General features: G+C 37.3%; 1 protein-coding gene across 4 annotated transcripts in view; it reads left to right on the top strand.

Moving 5' to 3' along the window:
* The window catches only part of ARL15 (ARF like GTPase 15), a 215,609-nt gene that overhangs the window by 61,815 nt on the left and 131,323 nt on the right, over positions 1-22,471 (top strand). For all 4 annotated transcript variants that reach the window (XM_086769813.1, XM_086769811.1, XM_086769812.1 and 1 more), the window contains 2 exons: positions 10,262-10,406; positions 12,738-12,797. In XM_086769813.1, coding sequence (XP_086625939.1) covers positions 10,262-10,406; positions 12,738-12,797 — 205 coding nt within the window. The remainder of the gene's footprint in view (positions 1-10,261; positions 10,407-12,737; positions 12,798-22,471) is intronic.

Below are 22,471 nucleotides of genomic sequence, written 5' to 3'. Positions count from 1 at the left end.
TCACTAGCCAGCAAAAGGCGGAGTTTCCCAGCTTGGCAAGATTTATGCTGATCTAGAATAAATGGTAAAAATTTTGTTCCAGTAAGAAGCAGTGAGTCAGTTCTTACCTGAGGTGTCTGCAGCCTTCTTAGAACAAGTATTAAATCTCTCACAGCTGTGCATTAAAGCAGGTGAGGGACTGAACACCCCAGAGCTGTGCCCAGTTATCTGAATAGCATGTTTGGTTTGTTTCTGCTTGGATTTATGATCGTATTTCATCAACATAAAGTATATTCTTAAGTAATAACCTATTACTTTTTAACTTAAGATAATTTTAATGGAATTATTGTGTAATAATTATCTGAAAAAACAGACACCCAGCACGCTGTCAATGAAAGCAGTAGCACTGGGAAAGGGATGGCACACAAAGGTTTGAGGCTAAAGGCTTTTACTCCCTTTAAAAGTGTGTGTTTGCTAGAGCTACCTGGATGCTGTACCTACTCAAAGGAGAAAAACTTGAATCCTCTCAAAAGGTTTTCCACAGCTCTGAGACTAAAAGCACATCTTTCCCACAATCAAAAAATTCTGGCATAATGATAGCTTCCTGTGGGTTGAAGTACTTCGTGCCCCTTAACCTGATACAAAGTGACTGTAGTTTCACCAGGAGAAACTTATTGGTTTCGACCGTCTGCACTGCAGAGAGGGCGTGCTGACATATTTGTGACTAGGCATAGCTGTATGGTAGGCTGTTTTGTGAGCAAGACCACAATAATCTGTGTTTTCACAAAAAAAAACCAAAACCCTGGTTCTTGCCAGCACCCATTTCCCACCCTCCCCCCCCCCCCCCCCAAAAAAAAATTAAAATTCACCCATGGCTCTTCAAAGGCAGCTTAACCTTTAAGTGTGTCCAGAATTGATCTAGAAAATATTCTTTACCTTTTCTCTTTTTTTCCAACCTAACTCAAATAGGTGAATAGGTGTTGGTCAATACTTATTCAAAAAATTATTGTTTGAACAGATTAGAGTGGTTGTTGTGTGGGGTTTTGTGTTTTATTTTGTTGGCTTACTTTTTTTACGCATGTATGATCTGTTCCCTCTCTGTCACCTGAGAACCCCCATCTCAAATTGAGTTGGGTTCCCCAAACATTGAAGCACTAGGAACAGCGTGCCTGTTGGGTTTTTCTTTGAGACAGTTTGGGTGTGTGCTTAGCAGTGACAAATCTGATGGTTCTGATTTTACAGTGCTAAATGAACAAAATAGCCAATAGATTCGTCATCAGTAAACAGATTGGTGACAGCTGAGAAACTTGACGGTAGATGTAGATATATATAGCCAGAAGAAAAACCCCAAATTTGCAACTGGAAAGAGGAGAAATACAAAATGCCTATATTAGAGCGTTTCAATGCATTTTCAATGGCTGAAGTTTTTCAAACCTAACTCTTTAAGAGTTTGAGGCAAAACCTGTTTTACATTCAAAGAGGCTCTCATTGATTAAAATTTGAAGAATTTTTAATGGTTCTTGAGATTCGTAAGCCTTTCTCTAATTGTATATTTTAGATTAATGTTTTTTATTGGAGTCAGTCTTCTGTTTCCTCCCACAGTAGTAATGTGCTGTGCTAGCCAAGTAAAACTCTCTTGTTGTACAAGGCGGGAAGAGACGTTCCTGTATATGTTACTACATATTTCATGTTCACTAGGTCTTTTGGTCAAAATAGATATCCTCTCAGGGGTTCTTACTTTGGTAAATACAGCATACTGGAAAGTAAAATGAAAAGGGCACGTAAGAGCAAAATAATTCATAGGAAGCCTATTGAATAAGAGATGCCAGTATCCTGCAACTACATAGTTCTTCACATACCGCACTGAAGATTGATAATGCCATGAATTGCTAATAGAGCACACCCATTAGATCTCACGTTGTGTTGGAAGTCAGTCCAGTCTTCCGTGTTCCGAGCAGAAATGTTCTTTGGCTAGAAGACTTGCGCTGCCTGCAAAATCCAGCTATCTTTGTACTTCTGTCCACCTCCTCCTTTTATCTAAATCCTCCCAATACTTCTTGTTAGACTGCGTGTACACTGGTAGTGCTTCTCACTATTATATTTAAATTCTAACTGCATAGGCTGTTTCTATTTTAGTAACTTTTTTTTGCATCAGTCTCTACGAGTATCTTCTTTCCATTGCCTCCTTATAATTTTAGACCAACCTAACATTCATTGGTTTGTTAACTTCTTGGTTGGGTAATGCCTAAATTTGCTATGATGTGCAGCTTTTACTGTGTGAGCAAAGAAAATTATTAGCTGGGACCCCTGAGCAAGTAGCTTTAAAGGTGACAATTGAAATTGTACTTTCCTTGTTAATGTACCATCCCACTCTATCATAATTTTGTTTAATTTTGCTCTATGGTATTTTGCAAAATAATTCTAAAACTCTTTTAGATTTTTCCTTTGTCAGTGGGTGGTTCTCTCCTGTCTTTTTTTTTTTTTTTTTTTTCGTACAGATTTTCTTCCTTTGACTGATACATACAGTCTTCTTGTACTTACTGTTCTACCTGAGCTATTGACATGTTCAGTAAGATCAGACTTCATAGAAAATTGTCTGGTCTGCTGTCCTTAGAAATTTCTCCTATTTTTTCTCAGATTTAATGGTAAATCTGAAATCATAGAATCGTACAATGGTTTGGGTTGGAAGGGACCTTCAAAGGTCATCTAGTCCAACCCCCCTGCAAGGAGCAGGGACATCTCCAACCAGATCATGTTGCTCAGAGCCTCATCCAACCTGGCCTTGAACGTTTCCAGGGATGGGGCATCCACCATCTCTCTGGGCAACCTGTTCCAGTGTTCTACAACCCTAATTGTAAAAAAATTATTTCCTAATATCCAATCTAAATCTACCTCCCTCTATTTCAAAACCATTACCCCTAGTCCTGTCGCAACAGGCCCTACTGAAGAGTCTCTCCCCTTCTTTTCTGTAGGCCTCCTTGAGGTACTGGAAGGCTGCTATAAGGTCTCCCCAGAGCCTCCTCTTCTCCAGGCTGAACAACCCCAACCTGGGGCTTTCCATCTCAGTGGAAACATTGCTTTAAGTAAACATTAGAGATTTCTTTTTTCTTTTTCTTCTCAAAACACACTTGGAGTTTTTCTGGATTCTTTTGCCTTTTAATACTCAAACATGTGCCTGCAGCCCAGGAGCTGTTTTCTTTTAGTCACCATTACGATACCCAACAATTCTGAAAGTGTGGGCTGAAGCTAGGTGGAAGAAATTCTCTGAGTTTGTCTGTTTCTGTAATGTTACTTGCACAGTGGATAGAAGGATTCAGATCCTGTTACTTTTCTCAGGGATGTATTAACTGGTATCACCTGGATCCCCCTTGAGATCTAGCTATTAGTGCATCAGGGCACACTTCTCATGTTTATCATTCCTGGCTGTTCCTTGTGCTTTTTTCAACTATGATTCAAATTAATTTGTGCTTATTTTAACTGATTTTTTTTACACCCTTTTTGCTACATAAATCCTATTGTAACTTGCAGAAATCTCACTTTACCCTTGGTTATGAGTTTTACTCTCTTAGTCTACTTTGAATTTGCATAGCAATTTCAGAGTAGGACAGCAGCACTAGCTTTTATTTTTCTTTTCTAATGTATGGAATATTATTTACCATCCTCTTCATCTAGTGTACATCTAGATTTCTGTTTGCACCTGAAGTACTTCTCTGATTTTGTTTCTTTGAGATTCTTTGACTCATTTGGGCATGGCGTTTGGATATATTACTGTACTGTTTCCATAAAACCTATTTTTATGTTATTAGAAAAGTAATACTATGTGTGCCATGTGTATCAAATATGGATGTCCAGGGTCTTGTGTACCAAATAGTTTTTGGGAGAGGAAAGAAACTAAGTGTGCTGTTGCATTTAGGTGTCATGTAGTCAGCTTTAATTAGAAAAAAATCAAAGAACACCAAGTGGTTTATATGCTTCTTTCTGTGTTTTGTGACCCCATGTGAGCTTATAGAACACAAGTAATTATTCATGCTATGCTGAACAAAAAGGTGTTCTGTAAGCCTCCTTGTAACATGCATGAATCATGGAAAAGCTTTTTATGATTTGGCTGAGAAGCTGTAAAGGTATGACTTTTCAAGCAAGCCTGAAAGCTCTAAGCTTTTTTTTAAGGAGGGGGGAGGGGAGATATTAAATAAATAAAATCTGTATGTAACTTTCATCCTTGCTAGAAATTAAAAGTGACAGGAGGTGCCACATCCTTAACTTTTGCACGTTTCAGTGGTGCTGCTACTGGCTTTTTTTTTTCTGGTATTTTCAATGATTCTTTGGGCTTTTTAATTATTGTTGTGTTTCCTTAGATCATGCAACAAACTGTTTGCAAAGACTTTGGTTCATCTTTTTTTGTGGCCTTCGTCTCTTGCTATTAAATGTGAACGGACTGATGAGTTGAAAGAGACAAGTTACTCTTGTGCAGCAAAACAAATGGAAAACAAACTGTCAAGAGAGGAAACAACTTGAGCAATAATTCTACACTTGATGAAACTTAGAAGTGTCTGACAACCCCCTTGGAGCTTGATTTGACACTGCAGTGAAGTGAGTGATTGTCTTCTCCTGTTCAGAGTAGCACCTGTGCGCATGCCTAACTATTTTGCTGACTCAGAACTGGCTTATCATGTGCTTTTTTTTTTTAATGTAGACTTTAAAATCATACTACTGTTCAGAGTATCTGTGTACGTTCAGAACTGGATATTGTTTTGCTTCATGCTTTCTTCAAGCACAGAATGAATGGAGTAGAGAGTAACAATTTGGTTTTGCTGCGCCTTCATTTATAGAGAGTGTGCAAGAGAGTAAGGTCAGAGGCTCATTTTCCAGTTTGACATAAGGTTATGTGATTTGTTTTGGCTGATAGTAGGAAAAGGACTTCTGTTGCCTTCCAGCTTCTTCAAGGGAAGTTACATTTTTGACTGCATTTATTGAATTTTTGTGGTTCCTAAGGCCCTGAACTTCTGGTGAAGCCTTCACCCCAGGGCAGCCCCTCTGATACCAGATAAAACAAATGATCTCCCGCCTTCTGCCGAATTGCTATACAAACATACTGTCCTTCATCCTTGTGCAATGTGGCAGCCAGCAGCTTGACCATCAAAAACTCTGTTGAAATCTTTATTTTATCCTTGAGATGGTGATGACTTTATTTTATTGAGAAATCCAAAATTTGTTCTGGTGTTTGGACAAGATTCAACCCACTATGATTGTATTATCATCACTCAAAGGAAGAATACATCATGATGTGAAGTTTTTTTAAGTTATATGCTCTGAACAGCAGTGTCATATCTGGCTTGTCAGAAGTCAGTCAGTTCCTTCTTCTTGACCTTATTTCCTCCAAGCCTTCTCTGCTCATAGCAGAGTTGTCAAATATGTAGAAGAGGAATGAACAGGGCTGTGTGATTTGTCTGGTTTTGGTACTTGAGCGTATGTCTTATGTCTTGTTCAGCTGGTGACTACTTAGGGATGTTGAAAGTCGTTTAAAGTGTGATTGCTCCTTTGAGACTCCAGAAGCGTGGCTCCTCTGAAATACCAAGAAGTTTTTGACAGAGGCTGGTGAATAATTTCAACCAGTGAATCCAAACGTATTTCTTTTCTTAGTGATCTGAAAGGAGAATTTGAGATCCCTGCTACAAGCAATATGTTACTCTTTTAGTGTCCTGTAACATTTCTATAATGTAAAACATCACCAGGACTCTGCTCTGTAAACCTGCCTCACTTCAATGAGAATTTGTTTTCCTCTGTCCCATTTTATACTGACCTATCTTTAATAGCATATACTTGTCTGTCTTCCTGCAGCACAGGCTGATACAAAATTGAACAGGTGTAGGCACATGTAGAGGAAGAGTTCTTTTGGGTTCAACCAGTCGGCTGACCACACACTCACGAAGATTAGCAGATTAACAGTTATGGCTGAGCTTTCAGCCTTAATTCTGGGTTTCAAGAGCTCTGAATGCTTGGTTTTGCACTAACTTAGAGTATTTTTTTGCATTAGACTGTGTGTTTAATCAACTAAGCATGTAATCTCTTGCTTCTGTTTGTCTCCACTAAATAGTGGCAATGAAAGAAACAGACAGGAGATGGGTTCAGAACAAAGCAGAAATAATAGAGTATTTCACCCCAAAAAGGAGAGTGAAACAAGTACAATGAGTAGGCAAAGACAGACTCAACGGCCGGAGGCAGTGTAATGTGTTGGAGAGAGCAGCAATTCAAGGGTGTTTGCTGCCCAGACCTTCAATCTGTGATCTCTGAGCGGCACATATATCAGAAGTGTTTGACCACCCTTGTTACAGACATAATATTTAATGCTTTTCTTGGAAGAAATTTCTGTAGGGCTTTAAAGAGACACACTGTCTAGGACTGTCAGCTCAAATACTGACCAACCTAAAGCTGGAATAATCTGGTTGAGGTGGAAATCCCTAAGCAGGAGTAGGACTGGCTAACTTCTTCCCTTAGCTCTTGTGTGTACATGTGTACTGTACGTGCACGTGCAGCACACATGCACACATACGAGTAAATTGAAAGTAATAATGGTGTTCAGTATTGCAGTTTTCTGCAGACTGCAACACCTAATTACTCCCAGTTACTGGGATAAATATACCCTTTTTTCCCAGACTGGCTAAGTGCATACATTTCTTCAAGATACCTTACTGTTTTATTTTCAATACTTTAAAATCTGGTCGATCATTAAAAAAAAAATAAAGTAACTCCTGAGCCTTCCTGTCTATCTTTCTTTACCTGCTGCTTCTCCCCATCCAATAGCTGTAGAGAGTTTTGGGTGTGATGTTCTCAAAAATCATGAAAAATAACACTTTAACATGTCTCTTCCTTTAAGTAAGTTCTTACCCTGATAGGATGAAAGGGCTCCAAAAAATGTTTTTTCTTTTTTGTTGCTGGTAGTGGGGCTGAAATGCATGCCCATACCCCAAAAAAACCACTTCAGTGACTATGCCAGCTAGCTCTGCTTGACTCTGTAGTTGCAGGAGTCAAATATTTTCTTTCTGTCCTTCCCAGCACTCCCTCTGAGTGGCCTCATTTGAGTTTGGAGTTTGTTTTATAATATCTAAAAGGCAGCCTTTTTTTGGACAGTCACTCATCAAGCAAATCAGGTTTGGGAATCAATGAAAGAGACTTCTGGTCCATATCGGACAAGTGTTTTAAGACCAGCCAGGCTGTTAATTCAAACTTCTCTTGTGCCCTTTGGGTTGTCCAAATGGGGTGGAAAGTATGCCAATTTTGGAAAGGACTGAGCACTAGCTATGAACTGAAAATTCTCTGAAGACTTTTGATAGATTTGTGTTTTGGATTTCAGAAACTACTTTTTTAGTTACTAATACACTTTTTTTTTTGCCATTCTGTCCGTTTCAGACTATGCTGTAATATGTGACGACATCTTAAATAATGGTGTGGCTCTAGTCTGTGCTTTATAAAATATTTCAGAATGCATGTCCTGTCCATAATCAAAAGCAGAATATAGGATCTAATGTTATTTGCATGGTCAATGACCTCTGGATTTTCTGCTCACCACAGATCTTCTGCAGGTACTAGACGCAGCTGCCAAAGTTGTGACAATAGAGCTTTAGTATCTATAACAGATGCTTAGATAGCCTTGACTTTGTTAGGGGCCAAGTAACTAAGAGAAGAGGAAAGCAGTGACTAGACTGTTTGTATAGCTGATGGAAAGGTGTTCATGAGCCTGAGTAAGGAGGATTGCGAAACAAGTTTATACAATTTAAATACATTATTACGAATATCCTCTAAAATGTGCTGTAGAATTTCTCATGTCAGCCAGTGGTAAGTGCTATTCACAGCAGCTTAAATTTCAGCACCTTTTGAGGCTAGGATTTTTAAAGTCTGTTTTCATTCCAACCAAACAGAAATAGCTACTCAAGTAAATTAGCCTTGCAGAAGGACAAAGTAATGAATATAACAAAGATAGGGGAATAATATAAAATAAACTACCCTGAGTAGTCTGCAGGGAGCCATTTCCCTGTCTTCTGAGGTTCAGTGTCTGCTGTATCTCAAACTTTCATACCTAACTGTGCGTACTGGTGACGGACGAGTGAGTGCGTGGTGGGTCTGCAGATGCTACTTTGGACATGCAATTTGACCTGGATTTTTGATCATATGTTTAATCAACAGCTAGTAAAGATTTTCCAGACCAAGTTAGACTTAAGGAATCAGCACTAAGGAGATACTGAACTTCACAAAAACAGCCTGCAGAGCCCCTCTGTCACCCACAGAGCCTCTATATGTGTTCTACAAACGACAATAATTATCTTTGACAGAACTGCAGGTTATTAAACGTCATCAGGGCTATAAGAGTTGTATCTGGTTGCGTAAGAACTGGCACAATGTCTGGACAGAGAGAAGCACAGACTTCCATCAGCTCAGCTATTTCTTTATGTTTTTCAACATGACATCAAGTTGTCACAAAGAAGCCGTGCTGACAGGAACAAATTGAATCCAGTATAAATACTGGCTGCTAAGGGCCTGACACAGCCTCGGGAGCTGTAGCAAGCTTCGAAGAATTTTGTGGCCTTCAGTTTGATATCCATTAAGTGGAAACACTGTTTGAAGCAGCTTATGTTATGCAATGAACTCAATTAGCCTTTCTCACTTAAGTACTGGGGTAGAGTATTTGCTGTGGCTTTGTAGAATCTGTGAGATAGGTATAAACTGATGTCAGTGAATAAAGCTCTAAGGTATTTACTCTGTTCAGCTATGGACATAGATATAAGGGCAAACCTTCTTGAAAAAAAATTTAGTCCAGTTTTAATAGAAGCAAAGCTTTTATTTTTGAAATCTATTGCCTTTGTTCAGCTCAACTACTACTGTAAATGTTTTTACTCCTAAAATATTTCCTTTCACATTTTTAAATGGTGTTGAAGGAATTCCATAACTTTCCCTGAACTTAACTTTTGCTTCTCTAAACCAATGAAGACTGTTTTGGCAGCATGTATAGTTACTTACCATCTATAGGGAAAGAATCCAATAAAAGTTCTGCATTCAGTGAGCTATCTTTTTATAATCACGTTCTCTTTGGATGACTTGCTCACAGAGCCAGACCCACTGTTTGCAACAGTGCCTTACTGACATCTGTTCAGTTTCTCTGCTTCTCCGGTAGTCTCAATGAAAGATCCTGAGTAATTGTGCAGATAAAGTAGGTTGGGGTTGTAAAGACTGGATTTCTTTACCCAATGCAGTGATTGGCTTATGGTTAAGATGGAAAAAAAAAAGAGCTGGGACTATGTAAAGACAGAATGTGTGTGAGAGGAGTGATTGCACAGACATGTTTTCCCTTCCTTATTATAGCAGATGTGTTTCTCTGTTATGAAGGTTGCAGATACTGGGGGAAAAGGTATTTATATACATTGGGATGGGCGTGGTTTCCCTTGGACATTAGTCAGTAATTATACCCCCTACCTTAAATACAAACTTCCTAGCTTTCCCAGAATGGTACAGTTTTAGATTTTTACATTAAAAAAATTTCCGTATCAGATACAAAGAAAGACCTGATGAACCTTACTAAGGGCTTAAAGGACCTTTTGGATGAGTTTGGCCTACTTTGGAAATACTGTTTGAGATGTGAGCAGAACTTTAAAGTAGGCTTTCTGTATTGTGATTAATTAATACTTCTCTAGGGAAAGTGAAAGATCTGCATTTTTATGACTAGAGCTATGTCCAGCAAAATTTATTTATTTACAAGCTGATATTGTAAGGTAAAATACATGACAAAGCAAAACCAGGAAGGACATCAGTGGAGCAAAGTTTTCTGATTCTTTTCTGTGACAACAGGTAGGACGTGGCCAGCAGCCTCTTAGGAGCTGCTCTGATGTTTGCACGAGGTATTGGGTGAAATTAGCACAGGAAGCAAACTCATGCATACCCAACTGCAGAGTTGCGTAAGGCGCGTGCCTATCTTTCTGTACGTGCACTGTTCATGCTATTCAGGAAATAGATATAACTTTCTTCAATCCATCTCTGTGAGGTTTAGCTGAAAAGTTAAGTTATATTTATGTTTTCATATAAAGCTATTCTAGATTTTAGTTCAGGTGGTCTCAGTCTTTTAATAGTTTATTTTGCCAGAATAGCAAGTTGGAATAATAAATTACTTCTCTCCAATGCCTTTAAATGTATAAACTTGATTTTTAGAACCTTGTTGAACAAAAGTTTGCAAAAAAAAATAAAGTAACTTTTTCCTTTTCATTTTCCTTTTGTTTGTTTTTCCCTACCTTGGCAGTGTTTTAGAGCACTTTGCTGCAAGGGGCCACCTCCACCACGACCTGAATATGACTTGGTTTGCATAGGCCTCACTGGTTCCGGCAAGACAAGTCTTCTGTCACAGCTTTGCAGTGAAAGCCCGGAGAATATAGTGGCTACTACAGGTAGGATGCTGTCTTTATTCCATGGTTTGCTATAATGTTGTCCAAAAGTATCTGCTGACACACGTAGCAAAGGCAGTAGAGAACTTCAGCTTAGTTATCTTGCTTTCGAAAGTACTTAATGGATTGCTTTGAAGCTACCACTACTTACTCTTTCAGTGTTTGGTCATACATTGGGGTATATCTATGAAAATATGATGATTTGGAATGTGTTGAAGGTCAAAACATACATGGTGTAATGAAGTAGAACCATTGGAAACGTTCAGCATCAGTATGTGTAGACATATATTAAAAGATTTCTTTGTTCTCTTTTTACTTTTGATTTTTAAGCAGTCTTGTTATTTGGACAGACAAGAGGAGAATGTGCTGTAAAATAGAATGGGTCAGTGATACTCTGAAACTTAAGTTGGGATTTATTTCTTCTTATACTTGGTCAGTACTGACTTGGGGTTTATGCGAGCAACCAAAAGAATAAATGTAATGTAAATAATTCTATCCTTTTAGATCAGGAGTCTTGTTTATGTAGTAAGGGCAGATGGAGATCAGAGAATCAATTTAGAAGAAACTTCAGTGGCATTGAGAAAATACCTGAAAAAAGACACAACAACCACTGCTAAAAGATATCTTAATTCCAGAAAAATTTGGATATGCACACTGATGCAGATGAACCAGAATGCCTAATACTGGGTGTTTTGATTGAAAAAAAAACCCAAACCAAACCAAAAAACAAAATGGCGCCAGAGAAAATAGAAACAAACGTGGAATGAGAAGTAATACCTGGCTGTAAAGTTCAGAAAGAGTACACATTAGGTCATAGATATAGAAGAAATCTGATTTTGTGGCCGCAGCCATTTACTAAGGTTGGTTTGCTGAGGGAACAGATAGTATCGTGAGTAACTTGTGTATAGGATTGTATGGCTTCATGTTGTAGCTGTGGTTCATTGGCTTGAATTTTATGATTATCCGTTCGCAACCCTAACTGATTTTTAGTGTATCTTTGTTTAAATTACAAGAACATAAGGTTATTTAATACAATTATAAGTAAAGAAAATAAAACAGATACAAGAAAATACGGTGTTCTTTTTCTATGTTGAATAATTAACCTGTTGCCTTCACAGTGGTGTTACTGGGATCGTTAGAGACCTGACACTTCATTGTGTAGAGAAGGTGTCAATGCCTAACTCAAAAAGTTAGAAGGAAACGGTAGAGTAGTTCAGCCTTTTTTCCTTTTTTTTCCATCTCTCCTGAGCTTTATCTTTAGAGTTCACCTGGAATTAGTGCAAATTATACTTTAACACTTTAGACCCTGAAAGAAATAGTAAGAGCAATGTAAACAGCCCTTCAGATTTTCTTGCACTTTACTGCATCTAACACTGACCATGATTCGAGTACTGCAAGACTTATTGGTCTCATCTGGGTGAAAAAAGTGTTCTTTCTGTTAAATGATAGCTAATAAACTTGGAATGAAACACTTTTTTTTTTTTCAAAACTTTATTCAATTCACAGGTACATAATCATGTTGAAACTACTTGTGCTAGATGGAAATAAATTTCCAGTCTATCTGGACATTTATGTTGAAAAAGGAGACACTAATTTTCCTATATAAAGTGTTATGTAGACTTATATGTATGTATGCACTAAACTTGCAGAATTTAGTATATAGTATATTGATCGACTGCTGGGAATCTTCCACATTCCCTTTGTCTTGGCTCTCTGAATTTTCAATTCAGGGAAAACATTACACTTCTAAAAAGCTTTTTAGTTTTAAGCATATAATAGACTAATAGAGGGTTCACAGATGCTTCTAGTGTGCTTGTAACCATTTTAACACATACCACTTAGATCTGCAACAGAATCTTTCTGTTAATAACATTTATAGACAGGGTTAATACTCTAGCTGTAACCAAAACCTGTGAAGTTTAAAGGTAAGAAAACAGTTATCTGAATTGCATGTTGTCTTCCATGTCACCTAAAAATTGCAGAAGGATCACTTCATATTACTGGTAGTATGAAATCTAAGCTTTAGTTCCAGATGCATTAAAAGGTAGTTTTATAAAAACAGAATCCATGCTAACTCCTTACCAAATGATAGATAGCCTGGATAGAAGATGTGTGCCAGCTATTTAATAGTATAATTGTAAATTTCATTGCTCATGCTGATTTGTTCCACACCTCACCCCTTATAACTGATATTTTAAAACATATTGAAACAGAATTTCATACGCAAAATCCTGGTTCTTGATGAAAAAAGTAGTCTTTTCTGAATATATGCAGTTGATTTGGAATAGCGTCTTTAACAAATGACTTACTAATACTCTTTCTTTCTCTTCTTAGGTTTTAGTATAAAAGCGGTGCCATTCCAGAATGCCATCTTGAACGTAAAAGAACTTGGAGGTATAGGATCTATTAATTTTATTACAAAAACATGCAGTATCTAAATCTAATCATACCAAACTGTTAGTTGTTTCACATTTAAAAATGATGAATCAATACTGCAATTTAAAACCTGCATTACACCACAGCAGATAAAGTTCAGAAAAAAATTTACAAATGCTGACTACAAAGAACAAAGAGTAAAAAGCAAGAGGAGTGAAAGGCAGATAAGTGTGGGATATCTCCTTAATGTAATTTTTTTGATTGCAGTAGTTAAGTTATACAGAAATACAAACTGGACTGTAAATGTCGTACAGCTCACGTGGCAGCTCAAGGAAGTGTGCTCCCTGTGTTTATTGTATGTATAAGGTTTTTCTTAAGAGCATTGGCTCAGGGATCTACGTGAACATTTAGCAAAACCAATATATTTGCTGCATCACTGAAAACATTTCAAAGGCACCCAACTTCCAATGAGTTATATTCTTTGAGATCTAATCTCTTGTTGGGTTCATTGCATTTTGGGGGGATAGTTGTCTTGTGTACCTGTCTGTATACAGGTGAGCTATTTGGCTGCCCAATTCTGACCTTGAGTCTTAAGTCATCAAGGGGTAGCTCTGTTAAAATAAAGAAAACACTCTCCTTGTGAGAGTTGTTGTGGGGTCGATTCTCATCTAATGTTCTTCTAATTAAAAATACATGTAGATCTTTATTATCTATGTAATTATAGTAGAATGAATCTTGAGAATGTTAATTAGATTTTCAGCAAGGTTGAAACCCCTCTTAAATACTCTGGGGTAGAAGTTAAGCAGTTAACTTTGTTGTTGAAGGATATTTCATGAGAGTAAATCAAGTTTCATGATGGTTGTCTTATCTGAAAGTGTTTCAAGAAGGCTTTGAGATAAGCAAATATTAAAAGGATAGCATTTCCTCTTTACTACCGTTGGTTCATGGATTTAAACATACATGTTCTTGTTTGAGCATGTATCCTGTGAAAGAAGCAGAAGTTTTCTTTGATAAAGAGGCCACTCCACAGAGATACTGTTGGTTCTGCTTGAGTGTTTTATCTGCATAATGTGCACTTAGGTGACTTTTTGGATTTTTTTTAATAAGGTGAATCGTTTGCAGCCCAGTTTATACATTCTCTTGCCTAATCTCTGTGAAATATATAATTCTTTTAGGTAAAGGCAGCTTTTGCGTCAAGAATTGAATCTAAGTACTCTGTAGCAGATTCTTGATAAAGTCTCTACCTTAACCTTTTCTGATCATACAACTTTTATTTTATGCAGGTATGCGTGTTGTGAGAAACAGTATCTCAGTGGAGTGCTTTGTCTCATGACAGGATGTCCTGAAGTAATTCAGAATATTTAATTTTTTTTTTTCACCAATTTATCTCATCCCAAAGACAGAAGGATTGTCAGATTTCTTTTTTTTACTCCATCTTTTTATTTCTTTTCCCTTTAACTGTGAGTGTTCACGTGTCTATACTTAGAAATGGTGTAATCTGGTTTTTCTGTAAGATATTGGAGAAAAGTGCTGATTCTGATACCTTTTCATTGCTTAGGTAAGAGAGCTAAGGCAAGTTTCCAGAAGTTTTTTTTCTTCCAGAAGTTAGTGGTCAACGTTTTAATCTTCTAGTTGAATGATGTGTTTCTGTTTGATGACAGTAAAGCCTGAGTTTTCTGGAATATGCATGGTTTCTCTCTTGCTGATGTATGAAAATGAAAAAAAAAAAAGCATCTTGCATATTTAATCACTGCTAAATTTTATTTTACAATTTCTGCTTCTGGTGTTGAAGAGAAGCCTATGTTTTTGTTCTTATTCCTGATTCTTTGCCTTCGGTTTGTTATGGTATTGTTATCTAAGTTCTCTTTATTGTAAGGTGGAGGTCTTGTCCAGATATTTGATCTTGGAAACTGGCGGAAGGTAGAAAGGCATCTGTTTTTAACAATCACTGCCCATTGTTGCATGTTATTCAAAGGATGAAGTTCTATATAGTTTTAATTTTTGACAGTCTGTTTTAAAATTGTCTTTTAGGTTTAGGTAGCTGAAAGCTTCAAATGTCTTTGTTCAGCAACATGTTAACAGATAATATTTAAAAAAACTTTCAGCAGAAATCATACCATTTAGGGTTCATATATTCAGCAGCAAACTGGTTATGTGAAGCAGATGCTGAGTGCATAGTATCCTTTTTGTTTGGTTGAAGCAGTATCCTTCCTCAAGGTTGGAGATGGTACTAGTTTTTACTGTGCTGGTTGCCTTCTGGAGCTGCCAATAAAGCCAGATTTTGTTTCTTCACTTCTGTAGGGATTGTAACTTTTCAGGCGAAGTGTGTGGAAGACAGTCTTTCTTCTTTTGTCTCTTCCTGGTCTGATTATCTCTTCCTCAGTCCCATGTGATTAGGGACATGGAGCAAAGTTTGCTCTGCTCTTTTTGCAGAAATTTTTTCTTTGAAGTACGTGATACTAGAATGTTTTTTGGTAGGAAGGCAGCCTGGCTTAGGAAATAAACACAATTTTTAAAAATCTGAAATAGGAATTTTTTTTTAAAATAAAGTTTTTATCCAGTTTCATAAGTGTTAAGTGTTTTCTTTAAAAACATTGAATTTAATCCAGAATAGTATATATATATAGCTTTCAAATCTAACATGGGCCTGCTTGACTTACTTGAAGAAGTGTTGAGTTATTTACTGACCAAGTTGAACTACTTGTTCTCTAAGTTTCTGTGTTGAGATACCAATAGTCCCTTCCAGCTTCCTGAAAAATGTTTTAAAAATACCATTTTCTTTCAAAAAATTTAGTGCGTAAAATAATGTATGTAATTTAGATTACTGTGAAGATGTGCTGTGCTGCAGACCACATTATTTCAGAATGTACTCAGCTGAGTAATGGTATAGAAAAAAATTACAAATTTGTAGATTTCCTGTTACAATGCAGCAATCTCTGGGAACTAAGGATCAAATTGTGCACAATGACCATACAGAAGAGTGGAGAAAGACTGGAAAACTAATGCAGATGAAAACATTTGTTGTTCAGAAGGTTCTAACAGTGTTATACTGAAAGAAGCTTGAGATGCTGAATGCTGAGGTTTATTCTTAAGACAGATAATGAAGGTGTAAAGGAAATAGGAAGCTTTTTCTTTGGTTTTTACAAATTCCAGCCTGGAAACACAGTGCCTGAAACCACCATTTATTCAGTGTGTTTATTCGGTCATTTGCTGTTGTAATGCTGTCAAAACAGAACGTGAAGTCTTGGTCTGTTGTGACGTAGATACTTACTCAGGCCTAAATCAAGATTATAGATCCATTCTGGAGGTCAACTGAAAATTTACAGTTGTTTTTTTTAAATAAGTCTGTTTTATAATGTAGTTTGCTGTCTTGTAAATGCAGGCTTAGAATCTACTGGTGAGATGCCAAATACTGAGCCTGGTCAAACTTAAAAGAATGATTCTGGATGGGAACAGCTCTTTTTCTTCTTACAAAGTTTAAAAATGCTAACAGCGTGTTATAGGGTTTAATAACATTCTTTGGTTTATATACTAAAATATATTGTCATATGTTTGTGTTACGTTTTTATAATCCACCAAAAGGGCTTTTTTTTTTTTTTTTTTTTTTTTGTAAGCATAGAGAATCAACATGTGTAGTCATCTTTGAAACTTAAGACAAAATGTGTTAAGTGCTTAGGAAGAGTGGAGTGGTTAATATTGCGGATGCTTGAGTCTCCAGCTAGTTGAACATGCCCAGGAAATGAGAACTGTCCTCCCCACTGTTGTTCCCTCTAAAGCTTCATGACCAAAGTCATAAATTCACACTTTTAGGCCGACTAAATTAATTGTCTAGGTGAGAGCTTGAGAAGAAATAACTTTAAATAGGATTGGTTAAACAAAGCATGTGTATTTTGCCTTAATTTGGAAGTAAAGAGCAGAAGAAGAGAAAGTAGGAGGGGGAGTCAAAGTGTCGTGTAATCCAAGTTGAATGGAAAGTATGAAACCCTGGAGAAAATGGCAGCTGTTGTCAGGTACTATCTCTCTTGTGGAAAAAATGAGGGAGGAGGGAGAAAATAATGTAGTGCTATTAATTATAGTTTAAAATTTGAGTAATTATGGGAAACTACTCTCCTCCTTTGCCCTGTGGAGGTAGAGAGGAGTACTAACATCCTTCTAGCAACATAGCCTGGCAAGAGCAGCTGAAATTTCATCTAGTTAGTCATCGGAAAACTGATCCTGCAAGTAAATGCCAGCCTAAGCCATCTTCACAGGGACAAACTAACGCAAAGCAATAAAATCTACATACTGTATTTGACTAAAAGGCAGTTGACACCTCTACAAAATCTGGTTGTGGAGTGTACGCAATGCCATCTGCGACATAGCTGCGTCTAACAGTTTACAGAACGTCTTGGCAGATGAAATTTTTAGATGACCCTGATGAGCTGTCTAAGCTGTGAGTCCACAGAGGCATTCGGCTTCTGAAAGCATTAAAGTTAGATCTGTTTGCTATCAATCATGCTCAGTCTGCTGTTCAAATGGTGCCTCAGCCCAGGCTCCGTCAGACAATTTCCTCATTTCATAGCTGAGAGAGATATTTACACCTGCTTACAGATCTCGTTAACATGAGTCCTGAGGAAGCTCTGATAAGGTTTCAGCATTAGTGATCTTTCCACTGTTCTTTGGAAATATTGTTCTTTTTCTACAATTAGCTTTTTTACCGTGTGAATAGACAACTTGCTGCATATCTTATTCAAAACAAGTAGGAGCCATGCAAGCAACACCTGTCAAAGCTATGCAAGCAAAACACAAAATTTCCTAGTTGCATTTTTTTTTGTGGGGTAGGAGGCTGGTTGTTTTTGTTGATGGGATGTTTTTTGGAGAGAAAAGTAGAACCTTTGTTTTTCTAAAAAGCTCCTGTCTGGTGTTGGACTTGCAACCAGACTTTGTTCAGGCTGAATCAAAGGGTAGAGTGTAGCAGCTTATTTAAGCATTAGAAATGATACCTACATTTTATGAATGCCCTCCATCCCAAACAAAAAATGTTTTTTTATTCTAGACAGAGAAGGCTGTGATCCTTTCAAAGGCTAAAGCGAATTCAGACTTTTGTGAGGCAGTCAGCAGAAGGGATGGGCAGACAGAAGTATACAGATGTGGTAGGCTTGTTGCTTTCTTCATATGCCTGCTAGTCTTAAGTGCCAAAGAGAAAGGTGCATTTTGAGCTTTATTTGAGATTACCTGCACTGTTACCAAAGGTGTGCTTGCAGCTCGGGTACATCCGAACCTTAGTGGGTGCTGGCAGCAGTCTTCAGCCTGGGGCATTGTCACTCAGTTCTGAGATCCTGGCTGTTACTGAGTTCTCCAGCAGAGGTGGAAGAAGAGCGGGGATGGGGTAATGGGTAGAGAGGAAAACTGGCAGATGATTTTCTTGTTGCCAGCCTTTCTTAGCTAGCCCTATAGGACTTAGTGTGTGTTTGTCCCTTAAAAAAAAAAAAAAAAAAAAAATGGCCGCCATACATGAAGTCCTGCAAACTAGTAAAGCCTCAGACTTAAATAAATGCTAGAGCATATTGCAGGGCACATATTTTCTTATATTCCTTTTGAAATGATTGGCAAGATTTTTAAATGAACTATTGAAGCAAACTTTATGTTCTGGACTAGAACAGGAGATTTTTGTTTCAAATTGCATGTTTTATTTTAAGATGGTAATAAAATACACACGCCTAAGTAGATCAAACTTTCTGCAGACAAGTGTAAATACAGTGTTTTTAAAACTTCCAAGTGCTTGCAACCTAAATGTTGTTCTAACAGTTTTAAATATCAGAGTAGATGGAGATTCAAAGTTGGAAATGACACCTAAGCTAGCAGACAGGGAAAATACTGAAGGCTTGACTTCCACATTAATCTCGCTGGAGAAGCCTGGAAGGCAGACAAGAGATGGCAGACACGGTTACCATAAACTTCAGTTATAAGAAAAATAAAAGTAAGCGCAATAAACTCATTTGTATTTCTGATTTTTGTATATATTGAATATAAAGACAGAAAAGATATTCCTCAACATTTTTGTGATTTTTTTTTTTTTTCTTCTTTTTGCTGTTTGTTCAGATTGTTGTTGCATTGCTCCAGCGAGTATAGCATCAAAATGTTCCTCTTTCAGGAAAAAAAAACCTGTTTATTTCCTGCTGCCATGCTTTGTGTGTGATTGCAGGAGTGCAATGCCTGAAAGGCTAGAGAAAACAGACTGTGATCACTTGGTCTTAAACCATAGGAAGCAAAAGTCCTGGGACCTTTGAATCTTGAGGAAGGTTTTGGTTTAGCATCTGTATTGCTCTTTAGCGATAAGCAGTAGCTATTGAATGGTGACTGACGTTACACCCATGGGAAACTGCTGAATCATCTGTGTGTGGATGTGCCTGTCAGTGTGGACAAATTGCATGTACATACAAAGCTGATATCATAGAAAGGGTTTATAACTTTATTTGTAATAAAAAAGGAACTAATAGGTTGAAAAATAGTGTTAAAACAAACAAAACCCCAAAATCTATGTGCTATGTTGTCAAGGGAAGTACTGGGAGACCTAAACAGAGAGTCTGCCCAGGATAGATAAGGAGCAGCCACATCTCTTAAAAATGTGCTGAGTTTCTAAGACTTCAGGCATCTTCCTGGCTACGTAAGAAAATAATGTCAGTTTTTCTTTTGAGGAAATAATGGAAAGTGAAGTTATAAACACTGTGTAAATTTAGAAACAGTTGTTTCAAAATTATTTTCAAAAGGTTTTTTTGGGCGAGACGGTAGCATCTAATTTAAGATTTTGCAAGAACAGACAAGACTTTTTTCACTTCCCTTCCTTCACCCATGGGCCAGTCTTTTCATGTAAAACAAATTTGTACCACAGCTGACATATTCTTCAACATCTTTTCACCTTTTGCTAATGAGAAGCAGTCAGTTCAATATCAGTACAGGAATTATCTGTACAATTTTTAATAAACTATAAAACCTTCAAAATAGGTAGGTTCGAGTAAGTAGGTGTTATATTTGAAGTGGTAGAAAAACTGATTGCAGCCTGCATTCTTTCATAGCCCCAGGCTAACAGTTTTTGGTGGGAAGGAATAAAAGTTCTTCCCTGGATTTGAGACTATAAGTTCTCTGGAGCTGTGATGTTTTTTGAGGTGAACAAGAGCTTTAATGTGCAGGCTAGACTATCTTGAAGTAAGAGCTGAGTGACTGTCATTGTGCTGTCAGTGGAGACTTGCTGCAGCTTTGACAAGTAACAAATATGACATGTTTAAATTGCTTTCTGTGAATTTTTTTCTGTAATGCTATGTTATATTCTCCTGAAACTACTGAAAAGGAGGAAATTGAAGGTAGCCTCGGACTGCTGTGAATGAAGATGTAAACAGAAGTATTCATAGCTGAGAGGAAAACTTACAGTTCTGCTTTTAGCGCAATATTTACAGGAGTGCATAATTGTACGACCTGTTTTGGATGTGTATTAAACTGCGTGTAACTCTCAAACTCTTCCTCCCAGCTTCCAAGGGGCAGTTGAAAGGGTACTATTGGCACTGATAGAAATCATAAACAGTAGTAGTATGGACATACTATACTTGTGGCTGATAATAAAAAATAATTTAATTATTTATTTGATATTTTCAGATCTACAAATGAAAATTTTCTAAAATTTTGAACAGTTAGTTGAAAAAACCTGGCCTGTAATAATGCTGAATGACTGAGGTTTTTAATTACAGCACCCTGTAATTTCTCTGTAAGGGGAGGGGTTTTTTTTTCTCTTTTATAAAGTTTGACTGAATACTATCTTTCCTTTTCTAATAAGTAAAATGATGGTGTTGTAGTGTGGTTCTCACTGACCTCTCTCAATTTATTTGTAAATGGGATGTTTTAGTCACATCACAGGACTGGACCCACTCCTGTGGGCTCACTGCTGAGGGAAGCAAATCATGCGCCTAGGCATGAGTTATGGCTCTTGCCTGCGTCTGAGGGTCACAATTTAGTACATTCCCTAGGTCTAACGTGAATTGTTGCTACGTTTATCTGATGTTTTGGAGACTTTTACTTGACTTACTTCTTTATTTCTCTTTTTTTTTTTTTAATTTTAAATCAGACATAAAGTGGTTGAAGAAACAGCCATGTGCCTGCAAAGCTGTTGGAGAAACACGTATTAGGCTGACAAACCTAAATGCTTATCTTTTGTGTTACTGTTGTTTGATAGGACTATTGTTAGGACAGTTTGTGTACCGGTTAAGTTTCTGGTTTTAATCTCAGTGGTCTGAGATAAAATGGATGGACGTGACATTCTAGATTGCTGAAGAACTCAGACTTTGAATTCCCCTGTCTTAGAAACGTTTGGAGTAGATGAAAAGATTAATTAATAGGGTAGTCTGTGCTAAGCTGCACCTTTAAACACAACTGCTTGCTCTGTAAGACTGTATTTGTCATGCTGTAACATGCAATGGCTGGATCACTGTTCACAGGCCAGCATTTCTTGCCCAGGATAGCACCACAACATGCTAGCTAATACTCTGGAGAAAGAAGCTTAGAGCAGATTATGCTCCCTGGATATGAAGAGTTAAGGCAAAAGAATATAAGCTTGTAGAAGTTGTGATTTCTAGTTGCTGGTAGCTTGTTGATGCCAAGAATTATTTTTCAAGTGCATTTGCCAGAGTTAAATGGCACCCCAAGGTACAGACTTTCTCAGCCTTTTATCTTGTCTGCTTAGTGCAGATTTTTATTCTTAAACCTCAGGGTGTGATTTCTTCAGAACTGAACTGTACGCATGTTCAAAGCAAGTCATTATTCTAATGGCAGATTCTGAAGTAAATACTAGTTTTGTTGGACGTTATTAGTTGTTTCTTATAACTATGCCGTGATAACTGACCAGGGCTGGAGAAAAAAGGACTGCTATGCTTTGGTGATGTTTCTTTTTGGGACAGTTGATTTGGAGAAATATAGTTGAGCAGCTAAAGAACCTGAATCAAAAAGACAGGACTGTAAGGTCAACAAATCGGCATAATGCATTTCTGGCCCCAGTGTCCCGTGTACGGACCCATGAGCTGCTTTCTTCCATGTACCCGGATACAAGAAGTCAGATGCTCTGCAGTTCACTACACAATTTTTTCTCTTTAGAAATAGTATGGTTACAAAGATAAGACTCAGCAAGACTCAGTGTCTGGCAGTGACGTGATTGAAAAGTAACTGGCTGAAGCTTAGAGTAAATAAGACAGATGTTATGTTGCTAGAAAAAAAAAAAGACCTTCAAAGAACTGATCATGATATTGGCTTTTCAGTTCTTTGAAAACTATTCTCTACCAGTTTTTAAAGTAATGTGATACGTCAGATGCCTGCGACACTGCTGTGTGTGGCCATGTGGCAACTTTCTCTTCTTGGTTCTGACACAGACAGTTGTTTGGAAAGACTGGGACATCTGACAAATGCAATGAAATTCTTTACAAGTACAATTTGTAGATATTCCAGAGGTACAAAAACATAGAATTAGCTTTCAATGAAATCCCTCTTCTGTACAAGTAATGTTGATCTTCAGAAACTGATGATAAAATGAAACAGCTGTCCTATTTGTACATTGTTACTTTGAGTCTGGTTAAATTAATAGAGAAATTAAGCAAGGTCTTGACTAAATATCATAACCCTTTACCTTTAAGTAATCAACTCTTTAGATCTCTTGGAGAAAAAAAAACTGTACA

The sequence above is a fragment of the Chlamydotis macqueenii genome, chromosome Z (assembly GCF_036417535.1).
Source record: "Chlamydotis macqueenii isolate bChlMac1 chromosome Z, bChlMac1.mat, whole genome shotgun sequence".
NCBI classification, from domain to species: Eukaryota; Metazoa; Chordata; class Aves; order Otidiformes; family Otididae; genus Chlamydotis; species Chlamydotis macqueenii.
The sequence above is the reverse complement of the archived record's forward strand: the minus strand, read 5'-3'. Positions and strand labels throughout refer to the sequence as shown.